A 16,321-nucleotide genomic window follows, 5' to 3' on the forward strand; every position below is an offset into this window, starting at 1 on the left:
TGTAAATGGAGCCTCAAGGTGCAGGGAAAGCCCTCATTGCTATTCGTGCAGGCTCTCCGCCATGTCCAAGTCCACCCGTCTGATGTTTTATTTTGATCTTTTTCCAAAGACGCCATCGTATGCACATACTGTACAATACACACTAGGAATTAGTACATACTAAGAATGTACAATAACTATGCAACAGCTACAGTACATACTTTACTTGTACGTAAGTGCGTGACAACGCTAACCCACTCTTATATTTGCCACACTGTTCTACTCTCGTTTTAACTTCTAGCATCTAAATCTCAATCTATTCTGCATTGTGTGAGAAAGGGCAAGTTCTTGACGCGCTGTCTTCCATGTTGCGGAGGAGTCAACGCTCTGCATTTTAAAGCAGTTCAGGATGAAACTGTGAGCTTGACCCATAAGTGGGGCTGCGTTCAATGGCAGAAAAGAACAAGACAGCTCATTGTTCCTTTTGTCTGTAATATATTATTTTTCCTCTGTGAAGGTCCGAATGAACTACAACCCCAATTCCAATGAAGTTGGGACCTTGTGTTAAACATGAATAAAAACAGAATACAATGATTTGCAAATCATGTTCGACCTATATTTAATTGAATACACTACAATGACGAGATATTTAATGTTCAAACTCATCAACTTTATTGTTTTTAGCAAATAATTATTAACTTGGACGTTTATGGCTGCAACACGTTCCAAAAAAGCTGGGACACGGTTATGTTTACCACTGTGTTACATCACTTTGTCTTTTAACAACATTCAGAGTACGACAGGAGTCAGAGTCAGTAAGTCGGACTCGTTCCCGCTGAGGGTTGGACTGCGCCAAGGCTCCCCTTTGTCACCGATTCTGTTCATAACTTTTATGGACAGAATTTCTAGGCTCAGCCGAGGCGTAGAGGGGGTCCAGTTTGATGGCCTCAGTATTGCATCGCTGCTTTTTGCAGATGATGTGGTTCTGTTGGCGCAGGAGCAGTTCGCAGCAGACTGTGAAGGTTGGGATGAGAATCAGCACCTCCAAATCTGAGAGGGAAGTCTGGGCGTCCCTGCTAAAGCTACTACCCCCTCGACCCGGTAGAAAATGTATATATATATATATATATATATATACACAGTATATTGTGTTTGACAATAATACTCAATTATATTTATAATTTCATTTGTACTTGTGGCTAGAAAACAATGCATGAAGAGTATCTGTCGCCAAAATGCACGGATGCAATCATTAAATGGAGCCATCAATGATTCCCCAACAGCCTCCCGAAATATCATCACTATGACCTTTATCTTTTTTTTTTTTTTTTTGTGGCCGTCCACTTCTTCCTTGACAACAAAGCAATGTTTTTGTGGTTTAATACAAAATAATACAGTACAGGTTACTGTATGAGGAGCATTAAAATCCGATACAGGGTGGTAATTTTTCCGTTGCAGCATGCCGATGGATCTGCAATAATGCAATAATTAATGACTTGGTGTGCGGTAAAGAGTCGCCAGGAGTAAGTTATTTTGCGATGGTCCACTTAATTCGGGTAAGGCTGGGTCATTGTGCAGTGTTGTACGTCACTTTAGGTTCATCCTGGAATTACAGCTAAAAGCTGAATATCCCTAACTTTTTGTGAGTAGTGTAAGTAAAGAGCCATAACTTTAAGGAGCCACACAAATATACAATTAAAATTATTTTGCTGCATGTCTGGCCATATCTCGTATTGCCATTTATGTCAGACACACGTGATTGTTACAGGACATTCCAAATAAAATAATTAATAAAAGAATTTACAATCTTTCTATCCACTGGAAAGAAAAATAATCGAATACAGTGTCTTCACAATACAACACAATTAAAGAACTGTAGGTTATGTCATTCTTGAAACAAGGTAAAACAAAAATGTATTGAATTCTAATAAATTAAATTGATTTTTCTGTGTTTGCTAAAAATAAAAAAAATATATATGTATTGATGATAAAGTTACAACTTTAGTTGTTGGACCAATATAGCCAAGTAGAATCTGCTTTTTCCTCTCAAGGTGGCCATTATGGCTCCTCCACCACTATGCCACACATATCCACATAACAAGTTTTATGGCATTGTGCCTTTGGACGTGTGAGTGGCTGTGAAATGTGATACATTTCGGCTGTGAGCTCCTTGTAGTGCAGCGTAGGCGCCCCCACAAGCGGAAACACGGGCAATGGCCTGTCGAGTGGGTCAATATAGCTGTGAGATTTTTTTCTTTTTATTATTATTATTTTTTTTCTTTATAACTGCGATCCTTTACAGCAAGCCACATCCAGCGTGTCCAATTGTGTGATTCAAAAAAGCAGAGGAACATATATTGTCTTCATGGGCGACAAGTAGCGCTAACGTGAGGTGCCGGGGGTCTTTTAAAAGCACCTTTGGCGCACACGTGTCCATTGAAGTGTGCACATTATACACATGAATATTAATTAATAAGCTAAAGTGTGCATTGTGGGTGACATCCATCATACGTTAGCCCCTGCTGTAGCCACATACTGTTTGAAAAGGCAGAGAAGAGATTTGGGCTTCTGATAATAGGTATTGATTTCAATTAGTCTTTTTTTTTTTATTCATTTCCCAGGGAGAAGGATTTAAAAGTGGAAACGAGTTGATCAATCGTCACAAAAATCTGCAACAGTTTGATTGAATCCAGTGCAATTAAATGATGATATTGATGAGAAAAAGTTAGTTTGACAGTCCTAAATGGTTCAATCTTCTTACCTTCTTGGTCCGCTTAATAGATAACCTGCTGACTCATTCCACCGCATGCCAAGGTCAATTGTTCTCACCGTGGTGGAGCAATTTATTTATAGCAGATGGGACCGCATATTTTCAATTTCTGGTGATGAATGACTCCAGGGCTTCCTGCCACCACCATCAGGTAAAACTATAAAACCTGTTAACCAAAACTGCATTGAGTGCTGACATAGTTTATGGCTCCATTATCCATGTGTTGTGATCATTAACACCGGCATGCGCCCTTCACTCCATGCAAAGCAGCAAAGCAGGCCATGGCACTAAGAGGAAAAAGGCACTGTAATTCATGTATTTGTTCTAGCAATGCCGTGTCAACAGAGGGCTCGTTGCAGTCCTCACAGGGAGATTCATGAAGGTCATATCTGCCAATCTGGGACTTGGTAAGTGTGACTGGACGGAAAGTACTAATTATACGGGTGGTAGGCCTAGGGTTAGTGTACCTTAGGGCCCGACCAACCCAGCACCCTTGCGGTGTGCCTGAGGGCTTCGGCTGCATTGGTGGTGGTGGGGTGGGGGGTTCTAGGTTCCAAGTGGTTTCTCGGCACTGGGGTGTCGCTAACTCCTTGGCTTCTCTGTCCTGGCGGTTTGCTAAGCTTAGGGCCGCGATAGGCTTGAGCACCTTGCTGCAATGGTGCAAGGTGGATGCCACAAGATCTTAGCTCAATACATCAGGAACCACCACGACCCAATCTTCAGCACTGGCCGAGCCTACCGAATTGGTGCTACCTACATAAGTGTTTGTGGCCACTGCTGCTCTAACTTTTAATTCTAAAATTGCATTCATAATGGAAAACATATACAGATTATAATGTTTACATGGCTTGCTTGTCAGATAGTTCATTCATAATAAAAATGACATCACAGTACAGTATATTGTTTCACTCTGTCTCTACTGACTATTCAATTCCTATTTAAAACGCAATGCTGCAAAATCTCTGATATTTAGTGAAATAAGGTTGTTTGTCCACAATCAAAGGATGAACATTTAAATCGCATATGTTTGTTTATTGCTTATATGGCCTTATTTGGGCATGAATTAATTTTCCAGGCATAAAAGCATATATTTTTGTATCCTATCCAGTATTAGATTGCAGGAGCGTGAGCTTGAAGTCAATCCCCCAAAATGGTGTTAGGAACATCTGTCGGTTCATTGTTCAGGTGCATTGCTAACGCACGAGGAGCCTTATGCGAATTCATGAAGAGTCGAATAAGACGCCTTTATACGCCTGTGTGCGTCTGTGTGTGTGTGTGTGTGTGTGCGTCTAGGTGTGTGTGTGTGTGTGTGTGTGTGTGTGTTGGCGTCATGAGCAGCCTTTCCTGGGTGATGTAAGTTACTATTGCCGATGTAAGCTATAATTTCTCCCTGTTGTTGTCGTTGTTTCTCCGATGTATCAGACTACAAGGTGATGTGAAAACCACGAGCAAATGAGTGGCTCTGCAAAGTTTAATGTCCCATATTGGGAGCTTGCTCTATTAATCATAATTTATTACAATGTCCATATATAAATAAAGGAAAATGCATTATGTCTGTCTGTGGTGCTAACTCAGACATGACCTGCGTACCCACAACAACTCATGGAACAGGCCAAAGTAATACTTGAAATACTTTATTGCACAGCATCTCTGAGAAGAAAGAGATCAATCCGTGTGTGTGTGTGTCTGTGCGTGCGTGCGTGCGTGTGTGTTTGTGTGTGTGTGTCTGTGGAGGTCAAACATCACATTGCAGACACACACTATAGCAGCTCACACAGCTTATCTGTGTGACATTTGAAACCATAAGAAGCATGATATCAAAAGTGATCTGAAAATACGCACACATACACAATCTGATTCAAAACTGTACAACGCAAGTTTACGATGAGGATGCACCGCACGATCGAATGCAGGGGTGGAGAACCTCCTTCCTATCAGGGGCCAGCCATTTCATTGACTATGAAGTCTTATACAATGCTCCAACAAATGTTTATTATTATATATTTTAAGCATTATTATATATGTTTTCAGGTTGTTGTTTTTTTTTAATAACAGTTCAGCTGAGGTTTTAATTGTTTTTAGAATTGCATGGCAGACCGGATGGAATGCTCTTGCGGGCCACGTATGGCCCACGAGTTATAGGTTTCCCACCCCTGATTTAATATGATCCAATACAAGAGGAATACTAATAATTCTGCCTTTTTAAAAAATAATAAAGCTAACTCCTTTTTTGACTAAATGTGTATTATTTTGATTGTGTTTCTAATATTTTGAATGCATTTGTGTCATTAGATTTTGTGAGAAAAACACTTGCGTATGCCCACCACACTGCAAACCTCAACAATAAATAAATGCAATTATTATTACACGTTAGGTGGAAATAGAATTTGCCCGTAAGGGATTAAAAACAGAAATATAAATAAATAAATTAGATTTAAGAATTTTTAAATAAAATTTAAAAAATCATACATTATAGAAAAGAATAGATTAAATAAGAAAAAATATTGTTAAATTAATACACAAAGGTTAGCATTATTATCTTTGTTAAGGGAGATTTCTATTTTTTAAATGCGTATCTGTTAGATTATGCATTTTTTCTTTTGGTGGCCTTTTTGGTGTCTTTTTATGCATGACGACAAGAGTCAGCCTGCAATGATGTTGATGGGTTTTTTTTTAGTAAATAAATGTACTTTTCCCAGGTGCATGATTCCAGCAATGTCATATCCAATGTAATAAATGAATCCGTGGATTCCCTCTTATAGGAATCTCTTTTTTTTCTTCTAATCCTCTACACCCGCCATGGCTTTGAACTGTTATTTATGGCCTCGTGCTTATATTCCAAAAAAAAACAAAAACAATTTCAAGGATCACCCTCTGCAGCATCTGAAGAGCACCAGTTTGTGGAACGCTTTCTTGAAGTCCTCGTTGGACATGGTGTATATGATGGGGTTGATGAGCGAGTTCAGGTAGCCCAGCCAGGTAAAGAAGTCAAAGAGCTGCGGGATGACGCAGGCGTCGCATGCGGCCACCACCAGCGTGTAGATGAAGAAGGGCAGCCAGCACACGATGTAGGCGCCCAGAATGATGCCCAGCGTCTTGGTGGCCTTCCTCTCCCTCGCCGCCGAGATGCGCTTCTTCTCCAAAGCAGCGTCCGACAGAGTCACCTTCACCTGGTTGTCGCTAGTGGAGGAGTTGGTGTCGCTGCAGGACGGCGCCTCGTGCCTCCCGCCCTGCAAGGGGCTGGTGGAGGCATTGGAACCGGGGGAGCCCGTGGCCTGCAAGTACGCGGTGGTCAGCCTCTTGCCCGCCGCCTTCTTCTTCTTCTTGGGAGACTGCTTGAGGATGCGTTTGCGCGCCTCCACGTAGATGCGCCCGTAGAGGACGATGAGCAGCAGGGTGGGGATGTAAAAGGCGCCGAAGGTGGAGTAGATGGTGTAGAAGATGTGGTCCGTGTTGACGCTGCAGCTGGTCAGCTCGTCCGCCTTGACCTGCCTCCAGAAGAGCGGCGGCAGAGAGATGGAGATGGCGATCACCCAGGCGGTGGCCACCATGCCGGCCGCGCGCCCCGGCGTGCGCTTTTTCGAGTACTCCACTGCGTCCGTGATGGCCCAGTAGCGGTCCAGGGCGATGACGCACAGGTGGAGGATGGACGCCGTGCAGCAGGTTATGTCCGACGACAGCCACACGTCGCACACCACCTGGCCGAGCGTCCACTCGTGGATGACCGTGTAGAGGACGCACACGGGCATGACCAGGATGGACACCAGCAGGTCGGTGACGGCCAGCGAGGCGATGAGGAAGTTCGCGGGCGTCTGGAGCTTCTTGGACTGGGAGATGGTGGCGATGACGAAAGCGTTGGACAGGCTGGTGGCCAACGTGATGGCGGAAAGGACCGAGGCCAGGCCGATCTGGTAGGCGAGGCTGTGCGCGCCCCAGCCCGCCTCGGACGCATCCTCGGGCCGGCTGATGTTGGAGGCGTTGACCGGCAGGCTGGGCTCCACTTGACCGGCGCCCTCCATCACTTCTCTGGTCACTCTTGGCTCATATTCTGCCCAGCCTCTCGCACTTTGGGGGGGGGATTCAAAGAAAGTGTCCTCCTTAACGCCATGGCACGAATCATTCGGCTTTTTTACTTGTAATCCACTCCCCGCCGCGGGGATAAAAATTCACCACTCTTCATCGTGGCTGCGCACGCTGCTGATGTGCTGCCGCGCCAACGAGTGAGGGACATAATCCGCATGGAAGGTGAAAGGTTCTCCAGACGCGCGCCTCCTTGGGCCCCCGCAGAGGGTGACTGACGAGGCGAGCCTCAAAGTGCTGCTTTTTATACATTCTGTGACATCAACTGATGTCTCCATGAAGGGCCAGACTGTCTGCTGGGTCATAGCGCCCGTGGACGTTGTCACTTTAGGATGCCAATCACACCTCCTACAAGGTATGCGCGTGTTAATAATATCTTAGTAGAGCCTTGTCTTGTATCATGAATTGTTTAAAAGCATACAAAATGTTTACAAATGATGATGGAAAAATAGCTTTGCGATGCTTTCATTTGATTTATAGCTTGCAGGGTGTGTGTTTTTTTTTCTTCACAGGGTGCTTCAAACTCTCAAGTGTATGGTGCATGTCCAGTGTCTATGCAAAAATTGGATTATTTTTGAATGACCTATGGCACAAGTTGACTAAGGTAGCAGAGCTCAAGGGTCATTGCTGTGATTTTTAACTGGATGGATGGATAGATGGTTGGTTGGTTGGTTGCTTCAAATCAAGTCGAACTTTATTCATGCAGCGCTTTCAATACATAAAATGCAACTCAAAGTGCTTCTTTCTTATATTAAAATCGATCCGTCCCGCCACTAGTCTAGAGGGATACAGACACACACGCACGCACACGCATACAGCTTGAAAATAATGATGTAATGACCTAAGGATCTGAGGCTGGGTACAAAGCATCCAGGTGAGGAAATCCCAAATCAAGGATTGGATCACAGGCCACCAGTCACTTAGGGGAGTGTTTGAGCGCATGGCTAGAACAGTTGGTTGGTTGGGTAAGTGGATGGGACTATGGACATATTGATGCTTTGTTATGGCTGGATGGTTGGTCATTCTGTTGGTTAGTTTGGATAAGTAGGTAGGCAGATTGTGAGTCAGTTGAGCGAGTGGGTTCATGGGTGTTTGGTTATGGATGGAAGGATTGGTCAGTCATCAGTTCAATCTGGATGGCTATATTGATGATTGGATGGACGGGCGGAAGGGTGGATTGACAGCTCTGCCAGGCTCAGTTTTCAAGAAAAAAGCTCCGAGTGTGTCTTCATTGTAAAGTACAAGAAAACAAGAACCTCAGTTATTGAATTGTGATCGTAGTCCGTCAAATATATGTTTTTTAAGACACTTTTGGAGTTTTTGTAGTGTCAAGGGCCTTCACCAGCACCATCGGTAAATAGACTCATCCTTGACTCACCAGCTTATTATCAGAAAAATACACGCCATAATAATAAAGCCATGAGTAAGACCCGAACATAAAGCGTGTCGGCGGTCACCGTGTAGCCTTGAATCACCCTGCTCGCTCTTCCTTTTCCACACATGCATGGTGAATTTAGGAGCTGGTGCTCACACATTTGAGTTTGGCTGCTTTGGGCACCTAAACGGCTGGAGCTGATGTTAGTAATGGCTCAGTGACACCAGGCTGTGAACATGCCGATGCCATGTGAGGGCACGGCTGGAAATGGTACGGTTTGGAGGGAAAGCATCCACGTGGCAAAAGACAGGCTCAGATGGACCACATGTACAGGACACTGTGCTGTCGATACTCAGTGGACAAAATATTAGGTATGCCTGCACAAGAGCTGGATTTAAAAGGCTTCCTTCACAAACACAATAATAATGAGTTTTGACTGACACCTAAATGTGTATTGTTGTTGTAATTTGCCTTGCATGACACTGAGAGGTGTTTTTTTTTCTTCTAGAGTTTTAGTTACCTTTTTGTTTATACTGTATAATAATTAATTGGGTGTTATTTTCTTTAAATGGGACATACAGTACTATGGAAAATGTACTTTTTATTGTTTGTATAAAAACTAGTTAAATATGTCCCTGGAGTGCCAACCTACCCATCCAGTGTGAAATTAAACAACCAACTAAACAAAGACTGAGCTGCTTATTTCCAGATCATTTGCGGGAGACAGCACCCTCAACCCAGACAATCTCAGCGCGGCACAAATTAGGGGGCGTTGAGTGCACTATAAGACTTGATCCTTGGGGCCTTCACTAAAGAATGCTACGCACAAGTTATTTAGACACCTGGGAGTGGTTTTAAACCGTGGAGAAAAGGCATAATATGTCTCCTTGAAGAGGATACAAAGTATTGGCTCTCATTCGAATGTGTAGGTGTACCTTATGAAATGTCTGGCCTTTGTAAAAAGATGTGCTGTTTATTCCTGGTGCCTCACTTATTAAAGAGTGTGCAGGATTCTTGCTAAAAGTGTATAGTATGCACAAAAGCTTACAATGACGTACGACCAAATAAATCTGACCAATCACTCCATGCGTACGCAAAGTTGATAAGTCAGGCCCCTGAGCCGTCTTGTTTGCAGCCATTTAAAAGCCTCCATCCATCCATCCATCCATCCATTTTTCTGAGCGGCTTATCCTCACTGGGGTTGCGGGAGTGCTGGAGCCTATCCCAGCTATCATCGGGCAGGAGGCGGGGTACACCCTGAACTGGTTGCCAGGCAATCGCAGGGCACACATAAACAAATAACCATTCACACTCACTTTCAAACCTACGGGCAATGTAGAGTCTTCAATCAACCTACCACCCATGTTTTTGGGATGTGGGAGAAAACCGGAGTGCCCGGAGAAAACCCACGCAGGCATGGGGAGAAGATGCAAACTCCACACAGGCGGGGCCGGGGATTGAACCCCGGTCCTCAGAACTGTGGGGCAGACGCTCTAACAAGTCGTCCACCGTGGCGCCCCATTTAAAAGCACCTCATTAAAATCCTTGAAAAATTATTATTTTAGAGGGAAAATACACAATCTACTGAAAGAGTTTTTTAAAATTAGAAACAACAAATACAACTATCAATATACTTAATATTTAACTCACACACTGTATGTTTATGTACATAATATTTTGTTTTAAAGAAGGGGCAGTGCATAACAATTTACAAATTAACAGTCACATCTCTAACACTTTTATGATATTCCTTCATGATTACTATTATTGTTATCATTAACTTAGTTATCCTTTGTTACTTGGCTGAGGTGAATCAAATGATTCTGCTGCCTTGTAGTAGACTTGACGTGACCATACATGTTCCTTGTCTTACAAAAGGCTATTACAAAGAGATCGTGAAAAGTCAGAACTGCCAGATGCAGAGAGAAGACCGAAAGGCTGAGAATGAAATATATGGTAATGGCAGTATGTTGGAAATAGGTGCTCGTGTAGAATGATGACAAGAGAAGAGGGCCATGTTTGCATGTCAATGAGTAGATAAGGGTCTCAGACAGAAACAGTAAAAGCTGAAGATTTGGTTGCAAATAATGATTTGCATTGAGCACCTATGAATGAGCTCCCTTGTGCATTGTTATGCTGCGAAACAGTCAGTGCACCCTCCTGTGAGTTCACGATTGTAGTCCCCGACCCACCGTGGATGTGTGGCAGAGCCACTCTTACAGCATCCACTTTCTGTTTTCACACCTTTATTCCGACACCCAAAAACATGCAATGTCCCCCTGTGTCTTGCCCGCTGGCCTCTGCCATCAGCTTGCTCTAACTCTGTTCCCTCTCCATGAAAATGCAGATAAACAAATGTTAAGTTTACACAAAAGCTCTCAGTGTGATACTTTATTTGCATTCAAAGATGTCTTATTACCAATGATTATTATTATATTTTTAGGTTACAATTCAGTTCAGCAGCAGCAGCAACATTTTCTCAGACAACTGCGCACCCCTCTGTGTAATCACACTTCATCTCTGGGCACATTTGGGCAAAGCACAGTCGCAGACTACATATCCTATCTATCCTATCTCCCGCTGACTCTGAAAGGCTTATTTTTAGTCTTGTAAACTTCCCGAACATTTTGAGATTTTTCTGAGCAATACTACCTTACAGGTACAGTTCAAAGCTCTTACTTCGTTCCTACATTTCCAAAATTTGACATATGTACAAAGGTTTTAGGACACAACACAATTAGAATACAATAAAGAAAACAGTAGTGAATAAAGAAAGTAGGAGTAAAATAGCAACAACAAAAAAACAAAAAACAAAAACTCGCCCCCCATTTGCCTCTATGTTGGACCCTAGAAGGGCCTAACTCTCACTCTAAAAGCGTTTGATGTACTCGATGTCAGTGTTCAAATTCTTCAACACCAAACTTATCCAATCAGGCCATTATAGACTTTGTTCTGTACATGCTGGAACAGAAAAAAAGACCTTTTCAAAACTGTTCCCCCAAAAAATAGAAGCATGCAATAGTCCAAAACGTGTTGGGAAGATGAACATTAAGGAGTTTATTCTTAATGCCTTATAGATTAATTGATGAATGTATTCCATTGTGATGTAGTGTCCCCTTATTTAGTCACTATAGCGTATATCTTGATTAGTGGGGGAAATAACTGCACTGGATTCTTTCATGGGAGAAGAGCTTCTGTTGTTAAACTTGCCACAAACTGAACATAAAATTAGGCCAAAGCTGCACAGTGTGGTAGCATGCATGCGCTGGGCCGGTGGTCGGTAATGTGGTGTGAGGTGTTTGCCCCAAAGCAAAATTTCACAAGGAAAAAAAAAAAAAAGACCAGAAAGGATCAATTACTAGTTGTTGATACGTCTGCCTCGCAGTTGAAAGATTCTGCATTCGAATATCAGCTACTTGTGTGGACTTTGCATTTCCTCCTGTGCTTAGGTGACTTTTCTTTGGGTATTTCGGCTTCCTCCCACTTTCCATGCGAGTTGAGTTCATTGAAGATTCTAAATTGTCCATAAAATGGTTGTTTCTCTACATGTGCCCTGCGATTGACTGGCGAACAGTCCAGAGTGTATCGCTCGCTTAAATTCAAATGGCATAGTCTCCAGTTGAACCATGAAGCGAATGATGACAAGCCCAATCGAAAATCCCCTGCTGCTGCTCTCTGCACTCCTCTTCGCACTCCACACCCGACCCATTTAAGAGTCTACGTACATCATGGCTATAAGCGACTAGGAGGTAATTCCAAGTACAGATCCGCAGTAGCGGGTTTTTCCATTTCAGACTGACACACAAACGTGACGTGACTTGTGACAATGCACTCTAACCCTGCTTTGTTTTGACACACTTTTACTACAGTGGCCAAAAGGGTAGAAAAAGAAGAAGAAGAAAAAAAGGCTGAATACTGTATGGGCAAAAGAGGCCAAAGAACTCCAGGTCCACAGTCTAGGGGGCTAAAATCTGCAATCCACACTACAGTATGTCACTGAGCATAGAACAGATTGCCACCTGTCACTCTGGGGATATCAGTTTACACCGATGGCTGCGGGACCCAAAAACTGCTCCCCAGGCAATATGTCTGTCCTGCTGCGGCATATCCTTGCCGTGTTAACTACTGTGATGAGACCAAGGGACAAAAGTTGTTAATAAGCATGTAAAAGATGAAAACATGTGCTTCTTAACTACAGCAAAAGGGGATATACATTTGATTTTTGTTACCTTACATTAGCTACAGGTGAGGGGCAATGTGGGTTCTGTTCCCACTTAGTGGTAGTGTGAATGTGAGTGACTGGTCGTCTCCTGCTACATATTCCCTGAGATTGACTGGCAAACACTCCAGGGAGAAGTCTGCCTTTCGCCCGAAGTCACCTGGGTTATGGGATGGATGGATGGATGGATGATATACTGTATGTATGTATGTATGGATGGAATGACGGACAGATGGACGATGGATGTAGAGGGCTCTCGATCAGTGTCATTCAAAACGTGTTACATTGTGCAGGATTACCGAATGAATTGTTCCGTGAATGTCTATCTAATCTTAAACCTTCACAAATAGTTCAAATAGCATCATGATATCATTTGTCTGAAGACACAGTTTCTGACCACCTGGCATTTTTGGTTAGTCCATATGTTTTTTCTAGAAGTCCTGAGCTGGCTGTTTTTAAAGCATCATTCACATTCTGTGCAGCTGCACAGTGCATCTGGTACAAAGTGAAACTGATGAACCAAAAAAAGAAATGAGAAGATGATTCAGTCAGGCTGTGATTCTCTGCAGGTTCACATCACAAATCATAAATATAGCTATTAAAGTGAGATTCTACTATGTGGTCATCTCGACAGATCACGATTCCATTATGATTTAGAGGGCTACATCACATGAGCCGATGTTCACCCCGCCACCTCTACTGCGGGGCCAATGTCGAGAACAGGTTTCGTTACCATGACGACTGGGGGCAGAGCTAGGAGGCTGAACGTGGCAAGTGTGGCGAAAACACTTACACATATTGTTTTTTTTTCAATTAGTGTGTGGATTTACTACTTGAGAAAGAGCATGGGTGAGCTTCTCCTGGTCTGCTTGACACATGCAAGCCTTCACTCTGGATATGTTGGTAGAAGATGGTAGATGGCAATTTTAGTAATTGATTTGATATTTTAGTAATTGATTTGATATGAGCGGCACGGTGGACGACTGGTTAGAGCGTCAGCCTCACAGTTCTGAGGACCGGGGTTCAATCCCCGGCCCCACCTGTGTGAAGTTTGCATGTTCTCCCCATGCCTGTGTGGGTTTTCTCCGGGCACTCTGGTTTCCTCCCACATCCCAAAAACATGCCTTAATTGGAGACTCTAAATTACCCATAGGTGTGACTGTGAGTGCGAATGGTTGTTGGTTTGTATGTGCCCAGCGATTGGTTGGCAACCAGTTCAGGGTGTACCCCGCCTCCTGCCTGATGTTGGCTGGGATAGGCTCCAGCGCAACCCGAGTGAGGAGAAGCGACTCAGAAAATTTATGGATGGATGGATTTGATATGACTGTTGAAGGTCAGGTCAGAATCTATCAGAACACCAAGGTTTCGGACTTGGTCTTTGGTTTTTAAAGAGAGTGACTCCTGGTATTTACTAACAGCAATCCTCTTTTCTTTATTGCCAAAAAACAATTATCTCAGTTTTGTTGTGGTTTAATTGAAGAAAACTTTGGCTCATCCAGTTTTATATGTTTTAGACAGTTTTTTTGACACAACACCTCAATTGTACTGTAGTCATCCGGAGACACTGCTTGATATAATTGTGTGTCATCTGCATAGCTATGATAGTCAACATTAAAGTTCTGAAGAATTTGACCCAAGGGTAGTATATACAGGATGGGTCCAAGAACTGACCATTGAGGAACCCCATAGGTCGTTGCCATTCATTGAGATTGAACACTTCCAATGGTTACAAAATAACTCCTTTCCTCCAGGTAGGACCTGAACTATTTAAGGACTGTTCCATTTAGTTCTACCCCCATTTCCAACCTGTTCAGCAGTATATTATGATCTACCATATCAAAAGCCACACTGAGGTCCAACAGGACCAGAATCGACACCTTTCCCGAGTCAGTATTAAACCTTAGATCATTTAGCACTTTAATAAGAGCATATTCTGTACTGTGATGAGTTCGGAAACCTGATTGAACCTGATTTGTCAAAAAGTCCATTTAAGTGGCGGTATGGTGGACGACTGGTTAGAGCGTCTGCCTCACAGTTCTGAGGTCCGGGGTTCAATCCCCGACCCCGCCTGTGTGGAGTTTGCATGTTCTCCCCATGCCTGCGTGGGTTTTCTCCGGGCACTCCGGTTTCCTCCCACACCCCAAAAACATGCATGGTAGGTTCATTAAAGACTCTAAATTGCCCGTAGGTGTGAATGTGAGTGCGAATGGTTGTTTGTTTGTATGTGCCCTGCGATTGGCTGGCAACCAGTTCAGGGTGTACCCCGCCTCCTGCCCGATGATGGCTGGGATTGGCTCCAGCGACCCTTGTGAGGAGAAGCGGCTCAGAAAATGGATGGATGGAGTACATTTAAGTTCAAGAAATTGCTGAGTTGATTAAAAATAACTTTCTCAACAATCTTGGCTATGAAAGGGAGATTTGAGATGGGTCTATAGCTTGCTAACATGGAAGCATTCAGCGTTCTATTTTTTAGAAGAGGCTTAATGGCAGCAACTTCAGGAGCTTTAGGAAACTCGCCAGATTGAAGTGAGCAATTGATTATTTGCTACAAATCAGCTAGCACCGACTTCGCAATAGCTTTGAAAAAGTCAGATGATATTGAGTCAGGCGGCACGGTGGAGGACTGGTTAGAGCGTCAGCCTCACAGTTCTGAGGTGCGGGGTTCAATCCGCGTCCCCGCCTGTGTGGAGTTTGCATGTTCTCCCTGTGCCTGCGTGGGTTTTCTCCGGGCACTCCGGTTTCCTCCCACATCCCAAAAACATGCATTAATTGGAGACTCTAAATTGCCCGTAGGCATGACTGTGAGTGCGAATGGTTGTAGGTTTCTATGTGCCCTGCGATTGGATGGCAACCAGTTCAGGGTGTACCCCGCCTCCTGCCTGATGACAGCTGGGATAGGCTCCAGCACGCCCGCGACCCTGGTGAGGAGAAGCGGCTCAGAAAATGGATGGATGGATATTGAGTCAAGACAGCTCGTTGATGGTTTCAGCTGCTGAACCTTTTTCTCTAGTTTTTTGGTCAACTGTATCAAATTCCGACACGGTAATAGAGTTTTTCCTGGGTGGCTTCAGATGTATTATGTGCTGATATTTAACCTGATGGATTTTATTTTTTCACTAAAATAAGCAAATTTATTGTATTTATCTGCTGTTCGCAGTACTGGAGCTATCTGATTCGGGGGGGTTGTGAGCTTGTCAACCATAGCAAACAGAGTGCGAGTATTGTTGAAATTCTTACTGATGATTTCAGAAAAGTGCTGCTCTCTAGCCCTGACTAACTCCTGACTTTGTCTGCAGAGGTCATAGTCAATTTGGAGTTTAGTTTTTCTCCACTTACGTTCTCCTTTCCTACACTGATTTAGAGGTCTTTACCATTATTGTGCTCCTCCACGGTGTTCTTGGTCGCCTCAAGATTGTCTTAGTTTTAGTAGGAGCGACAACATTCATGACATTTAAGATTTTCCAGGTGAAATTATCCAAAAGTTCATCAACTGTCTCAGCATTCACAGTTTGTGGCACAGCTATGGTCTCCATAAACTTGGTGGCGGTACTCTCATTTATGTAATTTTTCTTAATAGACATAGAGGTTGTCTGAATGTTTGGAATAATCTGTAATTCAAAGAATACACAAAAATGGTCAGAAATAGCCATATCCTCAATGTCAATTGATAGAATTTCAACATCCTCAGATATGACCAGGTCCAAGATGTGACCTTAAGTGTGGGTTGGACTGTTAATATGTTAAAAGAGGTCAAATGTGTCCAGTATAGCGGAGAGTTCTTTAGATTTTTTTCCCCATGTTATTGTCAACATGGCTGCTAAAGTCTCCCTAACTGTCACACAAGTGTAAAAAGAAGTTTATTCATTTGTGTATTTATGCCGCATATGGCGCACTCCGT

The 16,321-nt window shown here is 43.3% G+C and overlaps 1 protein-coding gene across 1 annotated transcript; it reads right to left on the reverse strand.

Moving 5' to 3' along the window:
- Window positions 1–5,616: 5,616 nt before the first annotated feature.
- On the reverse strand, window positions 5,617–6,972 carry htr1b (5-hydroxytryptamine (serotonin) receptor 1B). The gene has a single exon (XM_061696333.1). The coding sequence runs from the start codon at window positions 6,766–6,768 to the stop codon at window positions 5,617–5,619; it is 1,152 nt and encodes a 383-aa protein (XP_061552317.1). The 5' UTR covers window positions 6,769–6,972.
- Between the last annotated feature and the right edge of the window lie 9,349 nt (window positions 6,973–16,321).

The sequence above is a fragment of the Phycodurus eques genome, chromosome 14 (assembly GCF_024500275.1).
Source record: "Phycodurus eques isolate BA_2022a chromosome 14, UOR_Pequ_1.1, whole genome shotgun sequence".
In the NCBI taxonomy this organism is placed as follows: Eukaryota; Metazoa; Chordata; class Actinopteri; order Syngnathiformes; family Syngnathidae; genus Phycodurus; species Phycodurus eques.